Below are 20,438 nucleotides of genomic sequence, written 5' to 3'. Positions count from 1 at the left end.
CAACATAGACTTGACGGATTCCTACTTCTCGTCTATTCCTAAGGCATGTGCTAGACTTAGACCTTCTGTAAGGCCTACGTCAGTTTCATGGTTCTTAAACGATGTTCTAAAACTGGCTTCAGAAACCGATAATGACACATGCTCGTTTATAATGCTCTTAAGGAAAACCCTGTTTTTATTAAGCTTAGCTTCAGGAGCAAGAATTTCAGAACTGTCGGCTTTATCCAGAGATCCGGATCATATTCAATTCCTTCCCACAGGGGAAGTACTACTTTCTCCGGAACGTAGCTTTTTAGCAAAGAATGAAGATCCTTTGATGAGGTGGGAACCTTGGAAGGTACTACCCCTTCCACAAGATGTATCTCTTTGCCCAGTTACAACCTTACGAGCCTTTCTGTCCAGGACCTCCTCATCCTTATCGGGTCCCCTCTTTAAGAGGGAAAAGGTGGTACTTTATCCATTAAAGGCATCACCCGGCAGCAAATCCTGTACTTTATTAAGCAAGCCAATCCTGACTCTTTCCCGAAAGCACATGATGTTAGGGCAGTAGCCACCTCAATTAATTATTTCCAACACATGAACTTCGATGAGTTGAAAAAAGTATACCGGATGGAAATCGCCGACAGTGTTCAAACGCCATTACCTTAAGTCCTTGGAAGCTCTGAAATTTTCAGCAGTAGCAGCGGGAAACATAGTTTCCCCTGATTCTAGTTGAATTTGTAGTAGAAGATTCAGTCCTCCTTTCTACCTGCTTCACCCAACAGTTCGTCTATTCCTACCGTGTTCATTTACATTCACCTGGTGTCTTAGCTGCTTTTATGATGATGTAGTGGGTGCCCCTTAGTTTTTGCTAGGGACACTCACAGATGATTATGGATTTTGATCTCATGGATGTTACCCCTTATTTTTATGCTAGGGGATACATCTCATTTATAATGGTTACGGGTTTTGTATATTAAGTCATATGCATTCCTTATATATTATCATTGTTGTTTAATTTGTTCATTTGACTACTCTAATTGCTATTATATTTTTGATACATGCCTTTACACAGATACCATTTTGTTACATGTAAGCCATTTACCTCTGTACATATGTAAATTACCTTATGATAAGAAACATGTTTAGAATTAAGGGTAATTTAAGCATATTTCTATTTTGTATCACTGTGTATTTGTATCTTTTTAGCAATTATAGTCTTTTTTATATTTACTTTATTTTTTATTTGAGACCTATTCTGATTTATTTTATTACTTTTGTTTACAATCTTGTGCTATTTCTCTGGTACGATTTCGCGCAGCGACACGAGCTGAGCCCAGAAAAGGGATTTTGACGTAAGGAAAAATCTATTTTCTGGGCGATTGGCTCGTGTCGCCAGCGAAATCCCCACCCTACCCATCCCTTCGCCCAAGATTGTCTGCTAAACTTCAGGATGGCCACCAGAGGCGCAGCAGTCGGCAGCATGGGATGGAGTAGTAGTAGTACGAGCTGCTCACTCTGTGGGTCGGCTCTCCTCATGGAGGGTTTTTGTTGTGGGAGATTTCTATTGGTATTTGGCTCGTGGTAGTGGTCTCACTCGCCTAGTGTTCATACCGACACCCTCTTGGAGGGTGAGCGAGTCAGTTATACTGACCTTTTTCTTTATTTTATTTATTCTCTGGTATGTGTTAGTACATTTACCCTAGAAATAATAGATTAAAGGATATTTCGCTGGCGACACGAGCCAATCGCCCAGAAATAGATTTTTCCTTACGTCAAAATCCCTTTTATGTGACAAGTGCAGCACACATTTAGTTTTTTCAGCACTCTCATGGAATTTTGTGACATGAAGTAAGATATTTTGATAGTCAAGTTCTTTGTTGTGAAGCAGGCAAGACTACAAGCAAAGGGAATTATGAACCTTATTGGTGTGCATGCATGCATTCTTCATGTCTATTAAGTATTTTCCTGAGGAAGGATTTTCAGAGAATCCTCTTCCAATGTAGAGCATTGACATAAGAAGGAAGAGATGAAAGGTAAGGTCAGTTTAATTGATCAATGTGAAGTAACTTTAATACTAATATGTATGAAGAAAAGAATTTATCACATAAAACCACCTAGTTGTTAGATAAGTTTGAACAGTTTGAAGTACATGATTTCTCTAATACAGATTGAAATCAACTGAAATGTTAAGAGAAGTGAAAGGCTCCTTGTGATATTTACTGAAAAAAAACTTGAAAGTTGAATGGTCAGAATAACAGGGATGGGTAATAACTGTGCCTTGTAATCATTGGATTGACTAAATTTCTTAGCTGAAAATACATGGGTATATCTGTACTCAGATCAGAATTGATAGATAAGAAAATGCAATTTGAGGCTCAGTGCCCATAAACAATGTAAATTGTTCCTGACAGAGGTTTGGCAAACTGGCTTTTCTTACTCCTAATTTGGAAATGTATTGGTTCATATATTTTTAGTTCTTTTGTAAGTTTTGAGGTAATTGTGTATAGATGATTGCTAGGTTAATTTCTTCAAAGATTTATCTAGCATTAGCTCAGGTCCCAGCTGTATTGAAAACCTATAGCATATCATATACGAGGATTTGTGCAACTGGGGAATACCATTCAAGATTCCTGGTTCAAAATACTGTGATGTTAGTAGGCTCACCACAAATCTATTACTAATCATAAATAGTCTTAACTGCATGGAATACATCCAGCTGTGGAAAGATCCAATTGCTGTTGCCTAGCCAATTCCATTGGGTCCATGAGGCCATGCTATTAAGTTTTCTGTTTTACCCTTGTCAAAATGTGCTGCTGGTTGTCCCAGGACCACCAAGCATTTCATATTGTGTTTTGTTCTGTGCTATCATTGAACTATTAGTGTCATTGCATTTTAATTTCATATTCTCATTTTTATTATGGGATGCCTGGAATTTTTTGAACTATTTGCTTTTTGTTACCTTGTAGTCTTAACCTGGAGTTGCCATTCAACTTTCAGTAAGTTAGCATCCTTAAGTTACTTTCATTCATCAAGTTGTTAATTTTATACTCACACATTTCTAGTTTGGTGTTTTTCTCTTGCCAAGTGTAATGGGCTATTGGCATAACTTTTAACCCTTGTGTTGCTTTTATCATAATTTAACAAATGCATAATAATGTTGCCTAGGAAATTTGTATAAGGAAGGCAAATCCTGTAGTGCATTTATTTGGTCCTTAGAGAAAGAACCCTGCTGTACATGCTGTTTGCTTGTGTTTTAGGACTTGTGGAGTTTACAGCTTTTTGTACTCAACACTTCTGTACTAAGTTCATATACGTATTTGGTCACTTGCCTGCACGTCAGGTTTCCAGTCCCTTGACTATTGCACTATTCTTGACCTCAGTGTACCCTTCTGTACCTGTAAACTCTTTTGCTCCTGTGTATCTGGCTGCCATAACTCTTGCCAGAACACCCACAACCACCTCTGTAGCTTTTATTCATAGTGGTGTCCAAGTCTGACTTGGCTATCTTGACAATATGTATGTCAACACTACTTGCCAAGCCAAGGCCTTATTGAGCTTTGTTAGTGCTTTCTCCAATATCTTGGACTTACTGTTGTGTTGCTTTATTTTCACAGTACCTCCCTAACCTTCAGTACAAGATTTTTCTCTACCAGTTACTTCTGTAAGACCAAAGAGTTTCTTGAGTTGTATCATGAAGCTTCAGCATATCCTGAAGGTCTGACAGGATTCCAAGAAGAATTCTTTTCTCCCCTCTCAAGAACTGCCATAACTCATGCCTAGGGTTGCATCTTGTTTATTTCATCACAAATAAAAAGGTTTTTCCGTGAAAAAACAGGCCATTTTTATTCCTGAACTACAAAAAAATGGCTAACTTTGCTTATTCTATGCATAGAGCTTAGGTAATAAGGCAATTTAACACTGGAAAGAAAAATATATTGGTGTGAAAAATAAAAAGGGAAGGTAAGGAAAACTGGGGGTATCTCAACCATTATCCACTTCAGATTATGGTACATAAATACATTTATATCATTAGAATTTCAATATGCCACATTTGAACACTGAAATTTTCAGTTATCAAACAAGTTTTACTTGGGTCAATTATTTTGACAATGCATTTGAACAGGAAGAGAGGTATGAAAACTGTATGATTGGCAAGAGTTCCTTAAAAGTATGTATGAAACGGTATGATACAAGACATGTGTGTTCAATATCAAACATCTTCAACTGAAACTTGTATCTTACATGTATCAGATTCAGAGGTATGAAAACTGTATGGTTGGCAACAGTTCCTTAAAAGTATGTATGGTACACCCGTGTTGAGTATCAGACAGAAAAATCTTATTAAAGGGGAACTTCTGGTTGCATTTTAGCTGTTCCATATGTAGTATTCTATTTAAGTAGCGCTGGTGAAAAAAATTTTTTGAAAGGGGCATTTTCTTATTTTTGACAACCAATATTCTATTGCACCATGGGCGCTGCCATTTTGTGTGGCCGTTCACCCCATCACACCACTCACATGGTGATTGACAAGAATAAATTTAAATTCAAATGCATATAAGTGGAGGCACCATAGTTATAGATAGCAGTAGATAGCAGCCCTATCTTCGTCGGTACTGTGGTCTCTTCAGAGGGAAATTAAGTTTCCATAACATATTATGTAAATTTCCTTGCCATACCTAATAACCTGCTCCTAATGTCGTCTTTTAAATTTGTTGGCAAGAAATGGTCTGAACAGACAACGGTTTGCATCGTAGGTTGAAAGGTTTTGATGTTGATATCCTCCCTTCAAGAGCCATCAGCCAGCGGCTTGATTTCTCTATTTGACGGAATCCTGTGGAATGATAAGCCTTTTGGACACTTGCCAGAAGTATTGGCACAACCAAACGCCATACAAGTTGGCATTATTGACGCTATTTGGATGACAATTGACCTAAAACAGAGGACAATACTGAGGACGAATACTCTACAATATGTGCACTTCGCTGCTCTTGTTATTGTGAAGCGACTGCTCCATTACGTCATCTGCACTAATCCGGCAGATGGCAACATAGTCGAATCATGGATAAATGGTGCTCTCCATTGAAGTACCTCGACGCTACTTTAAAATTAAATTGTAAAATAATGGGATTACGTAGAGATTTGAGCAATGGCTCATTTTTTAGCTTATTACAAGTTCTATTCAACAAAATTTAATGGCTATTAAACAGAAGTTCCCCTTTAAAATAAATAGCAAAAAATATCCATATTTTGATCATTCCTCTAATCTAGACAGAAGGTGTGAGTCTTAAATGACATCATAAGTCTGTAATAACTATAAGTAAAGTCTTAAAAATGGAGAAATTAGATGGAAGGGAAAAACCAAAATTAAGTAAAAAAAAACACATACACAAAAAAAGTTTTTTCCTGAAAAAACAAAAACAAAAATTTTTTTTCTCTCTCTCTCTTCACAACCGTATTCATGCCCTCAATCTCCTGTCAAGGATTCTTGTCACATGTCAAGTTATCTCTGCTTTCACTAGTTGTTCATCTACCTCTTATGATTGTCCATCTTCCTCCTCTAGTTGTCCTTTAGTGTCTTGTTGTCTTTCAACTGGTTACTTGCTTGCTGCCTGTAACTATGAGCTGTACAACCCATGGTTTAGTCACCTACTTGAGTGATTTGTCTCATTTTCACACCAAGACTAATGCTTCACCAATTACTTCTGCATCTTCTGCCAGTTCCACCTAATGGTACACCCCTAGCCCCTCTGGATATCATCATCATGCCTCCTTGTCCCAGAGATCCGCAGTCTCACGGTAGATGCCCTCAGCAGGCCTTATTAAATTCCTTGTTTTATTGAGTTGTCTTCACACAGATTTTACCAAGGTTCTGTGGCTAGTTGTGAGGTCCTCATGATGGAGCAGTTCACTGCATTGTTGAATGCCAGACTTCTATAGTGCTTTTTTCCAGTAGCTCGGGCAGTGGGTGCCATGCTCCTGCCTATGGATGGTATAGAGTACATCTTTCCTCCACTGAGACTGCTTGGACGGGTTCTGGGGAAATTTTGGTTATAACTGGAATGGTCTATGGAAGTTTCTTGCAAAGCATTGTCACTCCTACTAATTTCACCCTCATCCAGAATGGCATAACTAGATCCATTTTTAAGTTTTTAAAAAATCCAAATTGGGGTTTTACTGCTGCTGCACGTTCCTACTTTTCCTTATGAGCCCTGTCAGATGCTTTCCTTTTAGTTTTGACTTATGACTGCATTCTTGATTGCTTTAGCCTCCTCTTAGTGTGTCAGTAACTCGATGCTCTTTTTGGAAAAGTATCATATTGAGTCTCTAGTCTTTGGTTGGATTCTCATTTTCTTCAGGGTTTATAGCCAAAATAGTAAATTAGTTGGGATGTTTTTCTGTTTGGCTACTTTCCCATTCTTGTCCTCCATCCTCTTGTGTGGTACCATGAGTCTCATCTCCAAAACAAAGAGTCCTTTTGTCCTCATTCTCTTGTTTCTTTACATAAGCCATCATTTAATAGATTTGACAGGTTGTTTTTCAGAGCTATATTGAGAGGATCTTGCTTGAAGTTCAGATATTTTCATGAGCTCTCTGATATTCATAAAATTGTGAAGGGAATGGATGTAAACCTAGACATGGTGGAATTCAGGCAGAAATAACACAGGACAAAGAAGAGTAGAAAGCTTATTTTGTGCCTGTAACCCCAAGCAGAGATGTAAAAGTATTTATGATTAAGGATAGCACAGAAGAATGAATTACATGGTTTCATGGATCTTGTGGAGTATGCTTGATATGTGACATTGGATTTTTTTTGCATTATTTAACATTTTATATGGCAGCATCCATTTCATACAATTAAGGCTGTTCATGATTAATGGATTTGTTTAAAAACTTTGAATGTAGATACTCTCAGAATGTGTATTTAGTTAAAAAGTTTAGAAGAAAATGTATTTGAAGTAGTTTTGACTTGAAGCTTTAACTTTTCATGTGAGAAACATTATACAGAAATATTTTTTGGCACTTGCCCAGGGAAAAGAAGGGTTTAAAGCAGTGTAGAGATATTGCCTGATATATACCACATTGTTCAAAAATTTATGTAAGCTTACTGACTACCTGGAACAATGACAGAATTTGTGTGGTAAACAAATATTTTTTGGATTCTCAGTGTAATGCTCTCCATGGTTGACAGGTGACATATCTGTGAACATATATTTCTTGATTAATTTTGAGTTTTATTAATAAGAAAGTCAATTCTTAAGTGATAGGACGTTTAATTTTTGCTAGAAATCCCTGTAGATTTGATCATTTTAATGCTGTAGCAATTCTAAAATTTTAGGTACTTTGTTTTATATTGAATATAGGTTACATTATCTATTTTTCTTCAACAGATCAAGCATGAGTTAGTTGATCTACTTAAAACTCTCCCAAGTGAACTGGACAGCATTGCTGATAGTGCCAAGACTCTTTCAAGTGCCCGTGCTCTGTATGCAGATTTTGTCTCTTTTGTTGTTAAGAACAATAAAAGTGAATGTGTTCCCTTACTAAAATATATTATAGGTAAGTTTTAATGTAAATGTAATTTTGTATATATAATGCACTACTGCGTATTCATTTTTTGAGCTGTTGGGATTCTTTTCATACAAATCTTGCATGGCGTTGTGGACGATAAATTGAAATTTCTAATCTTAAAAATACAGTATCATTCTTACACAAGGTTAATGTGTTACAGATATTAAAACACCTGTGTTACAACCATATAAAATAAAAACACAATTGGAAATAGCAATTTTCCAGTTCCTATACATTTTTTCATGGTGAGAAATAATATGGAACAAATATCTTTCTCAGCTGCTAATCAGAGAAAACAGACTTGCAGGTAAATGAGTAGCTGTATAGAATCTTGCACATTCAAGCAAGCATTAGTGCTGTTAGAAGTTCAATAAATTTCATGATACAGCATTGGGAAGAAGGACTTTCTGTAAGAAAGACCAGACACTGAATATCCTTGCCTAATCCTAGCCTGATACACTTACTTTGAACTGCCTAAACACCCCTAACATTCTATACGCTTGCCCAATGCAAGAGATCTCACATGAAAGTTTCCATACCTTCTACATTTCAGTATTTTATCTCCATAGGGGAGGAGGTTTCTTCTTCTTATGCTGTGTTTCACTGTCCCTTTCTCAGGGGTGGTCTGGCTGATCTTGAATTGTTTCACACTCCTCTTGACTGTCCAATGGTTTCATCATCATTGACCCTTATACTGTTCCATCACTTTACTGCATGTTTTACTGTTTTACATTTTCATAATGTTTCTGTTGCTGTTTTATTAGACTTGTAGAAAAGTTGCAATGATGTGCAAGATTGTGGAATCTGATTCTAAATAGGAAAAATAAATGAGCCTCTTTAGAAGTACCTAAAATAATATTTGAATGTCAAGATCGTCCCTTGGATATTAAAATTTTAGGTCTCAAAATAGAGTATTAAGACCTCACAATGCAAAAATTGGAGTAAATATGGATACACATCAATGAAAATGCCATGGAAACTCCAGATGTGCATTTTTTGGACCAAATGATTACACAAAAATTGGAACTGGAGAGAGGCAACTTGCATCAACTGTGGTCATTGGGATACAAAATATTGCATCAGTTCCTTTAATGTTTCAGACAAATGACATATGGCTGGATTCAGCAAGTGGCATTTGGCAACTGTTGGCCAGGCAGTGCAGAAGCACAATGTGCCATGATTATAAACTAACTGTTCTATCGCTCAGTACGGGTTGCCCAAGAGATAAAGCCCATTCCTGCACAAGGCTGGCTTAATATGAAACAACAAATGAGTCACTCGCTAATGGATACCAAGTAGGCAATGCACATCCTGGTAGCTGTGCTAAATAACATTCCATGTAAAGTAAATTAAATTTATAATAGTTCTTTTATTTTTCTTTTTAAGAATTGTGATGTTCATTTTTACCTGTTGTGGCGGGATCACAAAAACAAGTAACCTCCCCACATAAACTTAACCTGTCTGGCTATCAAACCCACCCTCAATCACACTTTCCACTTAACACTAAAAAACACAGCAGGACAATTGCCCCAATACCTACATACAGAACAAAAAACACAAACAGGTACTCACCGCTGGCTTCTGATACCTAGGACTAGGCTGTGCTGTCGTCCACTGGATATAGGCTATAGGCTAGCCAACACACAACCACCGCCAACAACCAAACACAAATCAACCACCCGGGACCCACAACCCCACAAAACTCAATAACCCAACGACTAAATGCAGATGAACACCAACCGCCTGAAAAAACACAACCACCACACGACTTACAGCAGTACAACAACCCGCCAAAACCAACCCTGCCCCAACCACCACTAACAGACACCAAAAATGCACCACCAACCTTCTTAACCTCACCACAACCAGACAGACACACGCACAACAACTTCACAACCCCAAAATCTATCAAATAACACCCAAACAACGAAACACCAAAGGAAAACTGCTGCCAAAACCAACACTGACTTGACCAGACGCCTCTCTGTTTACAACTCTCGTAACAGACTTCCATTGACTACCTACAGAGTGCCACAACAGACATGCTTCCGACCGCCATCTAACCACTCCCATTCATTCTTCCACCAATCTCTCTCTCTCTCTCTCTCTCTCTCACACAACCTTTGGAGATGTTGTCAAATATAAACTAAAATTACTCCTCCATATTACCTCCCCCATTACATTTGACAACATCTCCTTACACTCACAAGATCCACACTAAATTGCCTTTCGCAACACCCAAGGATGCTCAGATGCAGGTCCCCTGGATCTTGTTTGAGGACCATCATACACTCTTTCAGTTATATCGCCATTCACTTCTTCCAAACCACTTTCTTTCAAACCCCCATTATCTCCCTCACTACCATCCTCCCAAATTCCATTCACTACTTCACCGATGTCTTCCAACTCTGGTTCCAACATCTCCCCTATTTCGGCCACCAAACCACTCAGTTCATCCATACTTCTGTCAAACTCCTGCAAAGACTTATCCATCCTATCAACCACCTCCTCACTATTCAGTTTCCTTCTCACTGAAGTCTTACTTGTCCCTGTCAACTCAAACCCACATACACTACAAGTATCATTCATTCCCCCAAAGTCATCCGTAGCACACGCTTTATCAACCGTTTGCACCCTACCACCAACCCCTTTACCATGCCGTTCACGCTTTTCCCTTCCACTTCCTCTCTCCACACTCTTCTGTTTTCTTCCATACTCAACCAACACCAACTGTCGATCTCCCAGACCAATTTGTTCACCAACAGTCGGCTCATACTTATTCACCCTCAACCACTCACTCATCGCATTCTCCCGAACATAGTGTGGTACTTCCCTCCACTTACGGAGCTGGTTATGGTGTGCCCTAACCTCATCCAGTCCCCCACCTACTCGCAATTTCCCCAAAACATAACTCAATCCACTCGGTCCCACTTTCAAAATCTCAAAAGGCCCTTCAAATTTCTCCCTTACTTTATTCACATTCATTCTTCCCATCTCAACCACCTCTTTCAACACCCTTATCCCCAATCTTAAAACTCTCAAACCTTTCACTCGCTTTCTTCCACAAATCCCGATCACCTTCTGACAGACCCAACCGCGGTCTGACAATCCTTTCAAAATTCAACACATACAAGGAGACATACCTATACTCTTCTGCAGTGTGCGTTATATACCCAAACTGCACGTCCTACATACATATCCCAATCCTTGTCGCTCTTACTCATCATTCGCAAAATCTCAGTCATCGTCCTAACAGTCCTTTCAGCCAACCCATTCGCACTGGGCATATACGGAGTAGAATACACATGCACAATACCCCACCCCTATTCCTTCAACATTTCTTCAAATTCCCATCCCACAAACTCGGTCCATTATCACTCAACATTTTTGCCGGCTTACACACACACATGGGCAACATCACTTGACCCACCATTCGTGCAAGAGTTTCACTCCTCTTATCTTTGATGGGAACCACATAAGCAAATTTACTCATGTGATCCACCATCACAATCATCCCCACGTGTCCTCTCGCAGTCCTGGGCAAAGAAACACAATCAATCACAAGCATTTCAAACGGCTCTTTCATCTGCAATCGCAACACAGGTGGACTTGCATGCACACACTGATACTTTCCCCTCTGACAGTCTTCACACGTGACAGCCACATCCACACAAATCTTACTCAACCCAGGAGCATACAATCTCTCTCTCATGCATTCCCACAACTTATTTTTTCCCATATGCCCAAACCGATCATGCACCAACAAACACATACTCACAGCTGACTCAACAGAAAACACTGGCACATACACTTCCTTGTCATACACCCCTTCCTGATGCAAAAAGTACACTATGTTTTTGCACACCACAAAACGTTTAGCAACCCTCTTATATACATCCAACTCACATGGCCAGTCTTCCACACGCACTCCTCCCAAAACACATTGTCGCAACACACTTATCTCCAGGCACTCATTTTGCATTTCCTCAATCTCTTCCTCATTCAACAGATCATTCTCACTCCTAGCAATATCAATCATACCCACAAAGTTTGCTACAAACACATTACCATCTTGAATCCTAGCTACTTGCCTGCCCCCCTTTCTAAGAATTCCATTTCCTACATCTACGTCTATATCGTGGATCCTCAAAAAATCTATCCCTATTAAAAAACAAGATGGCATATCATTTTCTCCTATAACTATAAAGTTATGCATTACCTCAAGATCTCCCAACCTAACCTTTAACCGTACCTCTTCCCATACTAAAACACTTCCTTGTCCTAACCCATGTATTCTCACACTTGTAGACTGCCTTTTCACTTCCCAATCACATCTCTCAAGTTCACTCACCACTGACCCACTCACCAAGGAAACTTGTGCCCGTGTCAACCAAACTACAATACTCACTATCATTTACTTGGACAAACGTCACCATTTTCCCTCGAGTCCCATGCATACACACATTCACTACCACGTCCACCTGGTTATCCACATCACAATCCTCCTCATCACAATCCTCCTCATCACATTCATCCTCAGCTAACTCCCCATTTCCACAATTCTGACTCAGATCCCCTTCACAGTCCCTTTTTGTAACCAACCAATTACAACCACGTTCCCCGCACTGAATCATCAAAACCCCACGTTCATTACCAGTACTCACCCGTTCCTCGATATTCAACCGGTCTGTCCCATCCAAAATACAACAACACTTTTATTCCAAACAACTCAGCTACTGCTGACAACAATTCATACAACACTTCTCCTTGCCCACCTTGTTCCTCCGCACATGCCACTTCCTTCTGCACATCACTCATCAACTTCACTCGCAACTCATTCACACTACCGGGTACCTCTTCAACCAGACCCTTACCTTCCAAGTTTTTCAATGCTGAAAACAAACATTCACACATTCTGTCATTCCCTTCAAACCTCTCTTTTACAACCAACCCCTCAGGTACCATATTCGGATCCCAGTCACTTTTCACAACACCACTGTCCTTACCATGCATCCTAGACATCGTATCAGCAATCACATTTTTACTCCCCGGCACATATTCTAAGCTAAAATCAAACTCACTCAAATCCTCAATTGTCCTCGCAATCCTAGCATTCACACTTTCCTTCTTGATCATATAAACTAACGGCCGATGATCTGTCCTTATGACAAATTTTACCCCATACAAAAACACTTTCAACGCTTCACACAAACCTTATTGCCGCAAGCTCCTTCTCAACCACCGAATACTTAAGCTCTGCTTTATTAAAAGCTTTACTCACATACGCAATCACTCTCAATTGTCCCTCCCCATTCACCTCTTGCATCTGCACCAAGCATCCTCCCATACTAAACTTACTAGCATCAGCATACAACTCAAGCTAACTGGCATCCTCACTGTAGTCCGGAAAAGCCAAGGTGACGTCCCTAGCAGCCTCCTCCTTTCAATCTCTCAAATGCTCCCACCATTCGCTCATCCCACCTCAGCTTAGTACAATTTTTCTTCCCGGTCCATTCAGTCAACGGCTTCCCTATACCCGAACAATCCCTAACGAACTTCCTCCCGAACTCAATCAAACCCAAACCCAAAAAAACCCTTTAACTCCCGCACGGTCCGGGGACGTGGAAACTCCTTTACTTTTTCCACAAACTTTTCACTCTTCCTTACACCACTCGCACTCACCTTATGACCAAGAAATTCCACTTCCCCAGCCAACCACGTACACTTCTCCAACTTCACTTTCACTCCAACCTCTTCCAACCGTTCCAACACCTTCTCAAGCAGTTCCACATTCTCCTCAACAGTCTCACTTGCAATCAAAACGTCATCTATAAACACAGTCACCTTCCTTCTATCAAAACCAGCCAAAACTACATTCATCGCCCTCTGGAAGGCAGCAGGCGCATTAGCCAATCCAAAACTTAACCTCTTGAATTGATAGTGGCAGCTACCACTCGAAAAAGCCGTAACATGCCTGCTCCCTTCCTCAAGAGGCATCTGGTAATAGCCCCTTACCAAATCCAATTTTGTGAACACTCTCATCCCATGCATCTTATACACACAATCAGACACCACATTCATCGGGAATCGCTCCTTCACAGTCACTTCATTCACCTTCCTGTAATCCACACACATCCTCAAACTTCCATCTGTCTTGCGTACTGGGACTATGGGACTATTCCAAGCACTCTCACTCCTCTCGATCACTCCCACTCTCTCAAGTTCCTCACGCTGTTCCTCAATCTCTCGGGCAATAGGCGCAGAAAAGTGTCGGGGACGCTGATATATGGGGGTATCGTCATTCAAAACTATCTTGAATTCTGGAAGCTTAGATCCCCTGAAATCCTCGTCACCCCGACTCAACGCACCCCGCCTATCCCACAACATCTGCATCAACCGCTCCCTCTCGTCATCACCAACATTTTCATCCACCTCAATTCTTTCTCTCAACTCATCATACTTCCACTCATCACTTTTTTTCATGCTACCTGTCATCACCCGCCGCACCCTAACATATCTTTCGTTATCCACATCCACCAACGTATACAACTACCCCACACAATCACCCTCACGTATACCCCGCACTCGCTTTTTCCTAACACTCGGCAATGAGGCCACAAAAACCCGAGGATTCTCCATATCCAAAATCCCATTGTACACTCGCTCTTACCAACTTGTTCGCATCCACACCCTCAACCACATATGCACACTTGTCACCTTTGACAATCCCAAGACTATCGGGCCACGCAACTTTCACACTAACAACTTCTCCAACTTCTCGCGGCACTTTTACACTCTCTTTCGCAACCAACGGCACTCCCTTCCATATTTTACTGCTTACTCCTCCATCCCCATCCAAGTACAACTCTCCATGTACATTCCCCTTCCTATGCAACTCAATCATATTCCTGCTCGGATGGACCACCATCCCACACTTCTTCAAGAACCTGTATCCTAACAACATATCATACTTATCACTCATTCCCTCGATCACATAAAAGTCACCTTCCTCCATCACTACCCCTTCGATTTCTACATTTTCACGCAACATTCCCACCACAGGCATACCCAAATTTCCTATTCCTCGTACCTCCCCTTTACATTTCCTAATTTCACACTCACTCCGCAACTTGTCACATCCATTCTTAAAAAGAACACTGACACTGCACCCAGTATCAATCAAAGCAACCAAACACAACCCTTTGCACCTCACTTTTACACTCATACATTCATGAGCTCTTCCTCCAAACCCTTTTTCATGCAACAATCCTTCACGCACATGCATCACTCTTACTGACCGCACACCAGAGGACCCACCCAACTGAATCCCCTTTGTACCTAGTTTCCCGAACTCCCAACCTGACTCATCCTCTTTCGCCTACACACACTCGCCACATGACCTTCCATTCCACATTCAACACATTTTGCCCGCTGTTCCTTACACATCCTAGCATAATGCCCATTCTTCCCGCAATTACCGCAAACCTCAGTCACACGAGTACCTCGACATCCACTTGCTATATGCCCTACTTGCCCACACCTGTAACACTTAACATCCCTATCTTTCTTACACTCGCTCACCAAATGCCCTGTTTGCCCACACCCGAAGCAATCTCCCAACGCCCAACGACATTCATTCTTCCTGTGCCCTAGCTTTCCACATCTGTAACATTGCTGCTCTCGTTCACGACTAACCGACCCTAATCTTCCAACGCTTGCACTCCGATCTCTCTTAGGGCTAACCATACTTACGTTACTGGCTCTAACGCTCCTATCAACCACTCGCTCTGCCATTCGCCTTGGCCCTTCCAAAACTGCCTCCCTATAGCTCTTAAACTCTGGTATAACATCAGCCACTTCAGTCCTAATACTAACACTTCTACTCTCTTTCATACACCTATCCAACTCATAATCCTCTACTACATATTTCCAAAATGTCGTTCCACGACAACCTTTCATTCGTCCATCGCATTTTCTCCTTACGTTTCAGATTTACAAACTCATACACACTCTCAGGCACAGTCGCCAACAACTTCCTCACTAACTCTTTACACTCATTTATCCCTTTGTCCCCAAACTTTTTCCTGGCTAATGTTTCCAACCTGCACACATACATCGACAACGACTCACCAACATTCATTCTTACCTCATCAAAACCATGTTTTCTCCTATATCTAACACTACTCCTTATCCTCTTCGCCTGTTCCACAATCCTGGCTTTCACACTCTCATACGGCACATTCCCTACACTCATCATTACCCCATACATATTCAACAAAAATCCTGTCAATAAACCACCCAACTCTCTTGCCCAGACTCTCTTATTATCCCCATACTTTGCCTCACAATACCTCTCATATTCCTTAAAAAAATCCCCTATGTCCCTACTACCATATTCCTCGTATTGTGCACATCTAGGTATCTCTCTCATATATACAGCCTTTCGTACTTCCCGCTCACTCTCACTTTCGCTACTACCATTCTGATCCCTCTTAACCTCGTCCGAATACAGTGAATCAACTTCCATACTAACATCCATGCTCCTCATTACGCTCTTCTTACCCTTCTTTCTACCCACCTGTTTCCACTCACCGCTATCCAAATCACTCTCAGCCCTTTCCCCAATGTATTCAGTCCTAGTCTCATCCTGTCCGTCATCCTTCCTAACCTTCTTTCCCTTAATCGTCTTCTTTTCCTCAGCCCCCTTCTTATTCTTGTCCTCAGGTTTATCCTTATCCTGTCTCTTTCCCTTCTTCCCTTTACCTACCACAAACAAGTCACCTTCGTCACTCGTAGTTTCATCCCCTCGCTCTTCCACTGTCTTTACCACTTCTGGCCTATCACAAGACCCAGTAGGCCTACCCCCTACAGCTCCCTCTCCCATGAACCCCTTCATCATCTCCTGCACTGCATTCATCATCCCTAAGAATTTTTCATCCATTTTCTCAACCATTCTTTCTTCTGCTCCTTTCACTTCTTTCATTTCCACTTTTGCACTCCTTAGCATTCCTCTCATTTCCTCTAACTCGCTCTTCAGCTCCTCACACTCTACCCTTAACCTCTCATTATCCACTTCTAATTGTCCTCTTACTTCCCTCTCCAACCTCAACTCCTCCTTCAGCCTCTCCACCTCACTCAATCCTTCCATCTCAAACTTTCTCACCACTCATACACACTAGCCTAGACCAATTGTCCTGCAGCTGCCACACCAGCAGTCCCTGTTCGGGCGCCAAAAAATAATGTGGCGGGATCACAAAAACAAGTAACCTCCCCACATAAACTTAACCTGTCTGGCTATCAAACCCACCCTCAATCACACTTTCCACTTAACACTAAAAAACACAGCAGGACAATTGCCCCAATACCTACATACAGAACAAAAAACACAAACAGGTACTCACCGCTGGCTTCTGATACCTAGGACTAGGCTGTGCTGTCGTCCACTGGATATAGGCTATAGGCTAGCCAACACACAACCACCGCCAACAACCAAACACAAATCAACCACCCGGGACCCACAACCCCACAAAACTCAATAACCCAACGACTAAATGCAGATGAACACCAACCGCCTGAAAAAACACAACCACCACACGACTTACAGCAGTACAACAACCCGCCAAAACCAACCCTGCCCCAACCACCACTAACAGACACCGAAAATGCACCACCAACCTTCTTAACCTCACCACAACCAGACAGACACACGCACAACAACTTCACAACCCCAAAATCTATCAAATAACACCCAAACAACGAAACACCAAAGGAAAACTGCTGCCAAAACCAACACTGACTTGACCAGACGCCTCAGTTTACAACTCTCGTAACAGACTTCCATTGACTACCTACAGAGTGCCACAACAGACATGCTTCTGACCGCCATCTAACCACTCCCATTCATTCTTCCACCAATCTCTCTCTCTCTCTCTCTCTCTCACACAACCTTTGGAGATGTTGTCAAATATAAACTAAAATTACTCCTCCATACTGTAACTTGGCCTGCACCAATTTTTGGTCTGAAGAGAGTTATTTTAGCACTCAAAATTTGTAGGCCTACATTTTTTTTGTAAACTATAGCATTTAAAACAAAACTATTTATTACATTTTGTTTGTCATAATCAAAATAAATATAGTTTAGAACAAGTGGGGAGATCAGGCATTTTACTTGAATGTGTGCCTCAGATGATTGATTAATTTACTTCCTAGTATTGTTGCAACAATACACTATATAGTAGTTTTCCTAAAAGTGTCTTAAAAATGTCACCAAACATGCAAGATGAACGGCTTGGTGCCCATATAGGCATGTACGTACCCTGAAAAATCCCATTAAGGTGTTTATTTGGTGTAAGGGATTGGTTTGGCTAAATTTTTACATAATTAAAATATGCAGTTTAAATTGTTACTTGAATTTTTACAGAACACGGTAATGTAACAACCTATGAGTGGACATATGGTGAACCACCCTGCCAGATTGAAGAACCAAAACTTGATATTGAATTAGAAGATGACTGTGTTGAAACAGCGGCAGATGAGGTAATAATTGTTTGTTTACATCTAATTTTGCAACACTGTTGCTGTAGCACTGAGGATTTTTTTCATAGATGTAGTAGCCTGTTAAAGGCTTTAAAATGCCTTTTTACACAAGTAACTTACCAAACAGTTACATGGCTGAAAGCTTCCTACCTCGGTAGTCCAAAATTCAGATTTTGCGGTGGTGCTGCCATCACTAGCGCGGGTGAACAGGACCCGCCCACTTTCTGAATAGCCAGGTATAATTTAGCAGAACCTCCCAGTTCATTTTCTTCTGGCTCCTGACCAACATCAGTAGTTGTATGCACTCCGTACTGCATCGGTCGGATATTTTCCAGGGATTTGGTGAAGTATATCATCTTGAATGGTGATTCTTGCTCTTTGCTTTTGCTGTTAGTCTATTAGCTAGGATTAGTAGATTTGTCATCATTATGTCAGATTCCAGTTCTTCTGGAATTCGGTTCTGCTCCTATGGATGTAGGACCAGGTTATATAAGCTAGTTTATGATACTCATACTAGGTGTATCAAGTGTAGACAGCAAGAGTGCTCTAAGGAGTTAGTTAACATGCCCAGAGTGTAAAGGGTGGGATGATTCTCAGTGGAAAATTTATAGGTCTCCTGCAGACAAGTTAGATAACTTATTCCTTTACCTGAAGAGGTAGAGGATAGCGCTTTTCCTTCCACTCCTGCTCCTCCTGTATCACCCATTCTTAGCCCTCCTTCATCTTTGCCAGGGACTCCTTTGCCAGGTTCTCATGCCTTTGATCCTAATACCATTGCCAGTCTTGAGTCTCATTTTGACAGAAAGTTTGAGTATTTAGCTAATTCTGTAATGTTATTAGGTGCTTCCTTCAGAACTTTTGTTGATAAAGTGTCATGTGAAAGTGCAGTGAGAAGTGTTAGTTAAATGTTTGAGGGGGTGACTGACCGGCCCGCCAGTTTTCCTAGACAAAGGTTCCCGTCCCGCTCCCCCGCACTGAGGAGAAGACATACCAGAGCTCCAAGGGAGGCTTGTGGGGCTTGCCCACGGGCAGTTGCTCCCTCCGTTAAACCTGTTGTGCACCCCCAGGTGTTAACAGAGCACCACAGAAAAGGTATCATGGACAGTGCTGTGCTAGTTTCTTCTAACATGGCTGTGTCATCGTCGGACAGGAGGCGCCATCACCGTAGTAATGTAACCTCACAACCTTGTAAGAGGTATTCGACTGCTGACATTTCACCTTCTGTCAAGAAGCCTAGAGAGGTGGTGTTTAGCCTGCAATCTTCGTGTAGTTATTCAATTCACCCTGCAAATGCACTAGCAGATTGTGACTGTCATTCACCTTGGTACAGTCCACAGAGTCAGTAGGATCTTTTGAGCGCCCAGTTTCGGCGCCAAGGCGCACTTCACTCAATTACAAGGAGCGCCATTCATCTCCTTGACGCTCAGCAGTACCAGCGCACTCTAAGCCAGTTGCAGAGTGCTCAGCTTCACAGTCGGGACATCAGGCTCCAACTCCTATGGACCAGTCACCCTCTGCTTAGAGGATCCAGCTTTCGCCCCTCTTTGTCGTCAGATGGAAAAGCTGATGGGGATGCTTGAAAAAATAGAAGACTGTGCCAGTTCCGTCCAAAGAAGAAGAAACCGAACAAGACTACTCCTTCCACCTACTCTTCGCTACCCCCTAGCTAATTTTTTGGTTAACAGATGTTAACACTGTAATAGTGAAGTGTAGTGCAGTGGAAGAGGTGGCTACTCATCCCACCAATGCTCATAGACAAAGGTCCCTGTCAGACTCCCCTAAACCTGGGAGGAGGCATACTGGAGGTCCAAGAGAGGTTGGGGGATTATACACAGGTAATTGCCCCCTCAGTCAAGCCTGTTGCTGATCCCAAGTATTGACAGACAGCCAATGGAAAGGCATCTTACTGGATGTGCAGTGAAGGAAGGGACTATCTGGGCCTATCGGTTCTCCTTAACTCAGCACCTGTCAGACTCCTCTAAACCTGGGAGAAAGCATACTGTCAGTCCATAGGAGTCCATAGGGGTTTTGCCCCCTGAAAGTTACCTCTCAGTCGAGCCTGCTGTCCGCAGATCTCGCCGGACAGCCATTAGAAAGACGTCCGGGTATTCATTGACCTCTAGTGATACAAATTCCAGTGTGAACAGGGATTCCAGTGTAGACAAGTGGTGTTGCTGGTGCCTTTCGGGTGTATGTCTGCTGTTGATGAGGCAGATCTTCCAGTTGTCGAACACCAGTATTTGGTGCCAAAGTGCTCTTCTTATCTGAGTGCCCAGCAGTGTCAGAGGACTCCGAGCAGACAGAGTCCAAGCAGACAGGTGTCTGAGCACCCTGTGACCGAGCAGACAGGT

At 41.5% G+C, this 20,438-nt stretch overlaps 1 protein-coding gene across 1 annotated transcript in view; it reads left to right on the top strand.

The window, feature by feature from the left end:
• Positions 1 to 20,438, top strand: part of LOC135209027 (CDK5 regulatory subunit-associated protein 3-like) — a 214,041-nt gene that overhangs the window by 138,655 nt on the left and 54,948 nt on the right. Inside the window, exons 6-7 of the mRNA XM_064241562.1 lie at positions 7,371 to 7,539; positions 17,972 to 18,087. Coding sequence (XP_064097632.1) covers positions 7,371 to 7,539; positions 17,972 to 18,087 — 285 coding nt within the window. The remainder of the gene's footprint in view (positions 1 to 7,370; positions 7,540 to 17,971; positions 18,088 to 20,438) is intronic.

The sequence above is a fragment of the Macrobrachium nipponense genome, chromosome 37 (genome assembly GCF_015104395.2).
Source record: "Macrobrachium nipponense isolate FS-2020 chromosome 37, ASM1510439v2, whole genome shotgun sequence".
Lineage (NCBI taxonomy): Eukaryota > Metazoa > Arthropoda > Malacostraca > Decapoda > Palaemonidae > Macrobrachium > Macrobrachium nipponense.
The sequence above is the reverse complement of the archived record's forward strand: the minus strand, read 5'-3'. Positions and strand labels throughout refer to the sequence as shown.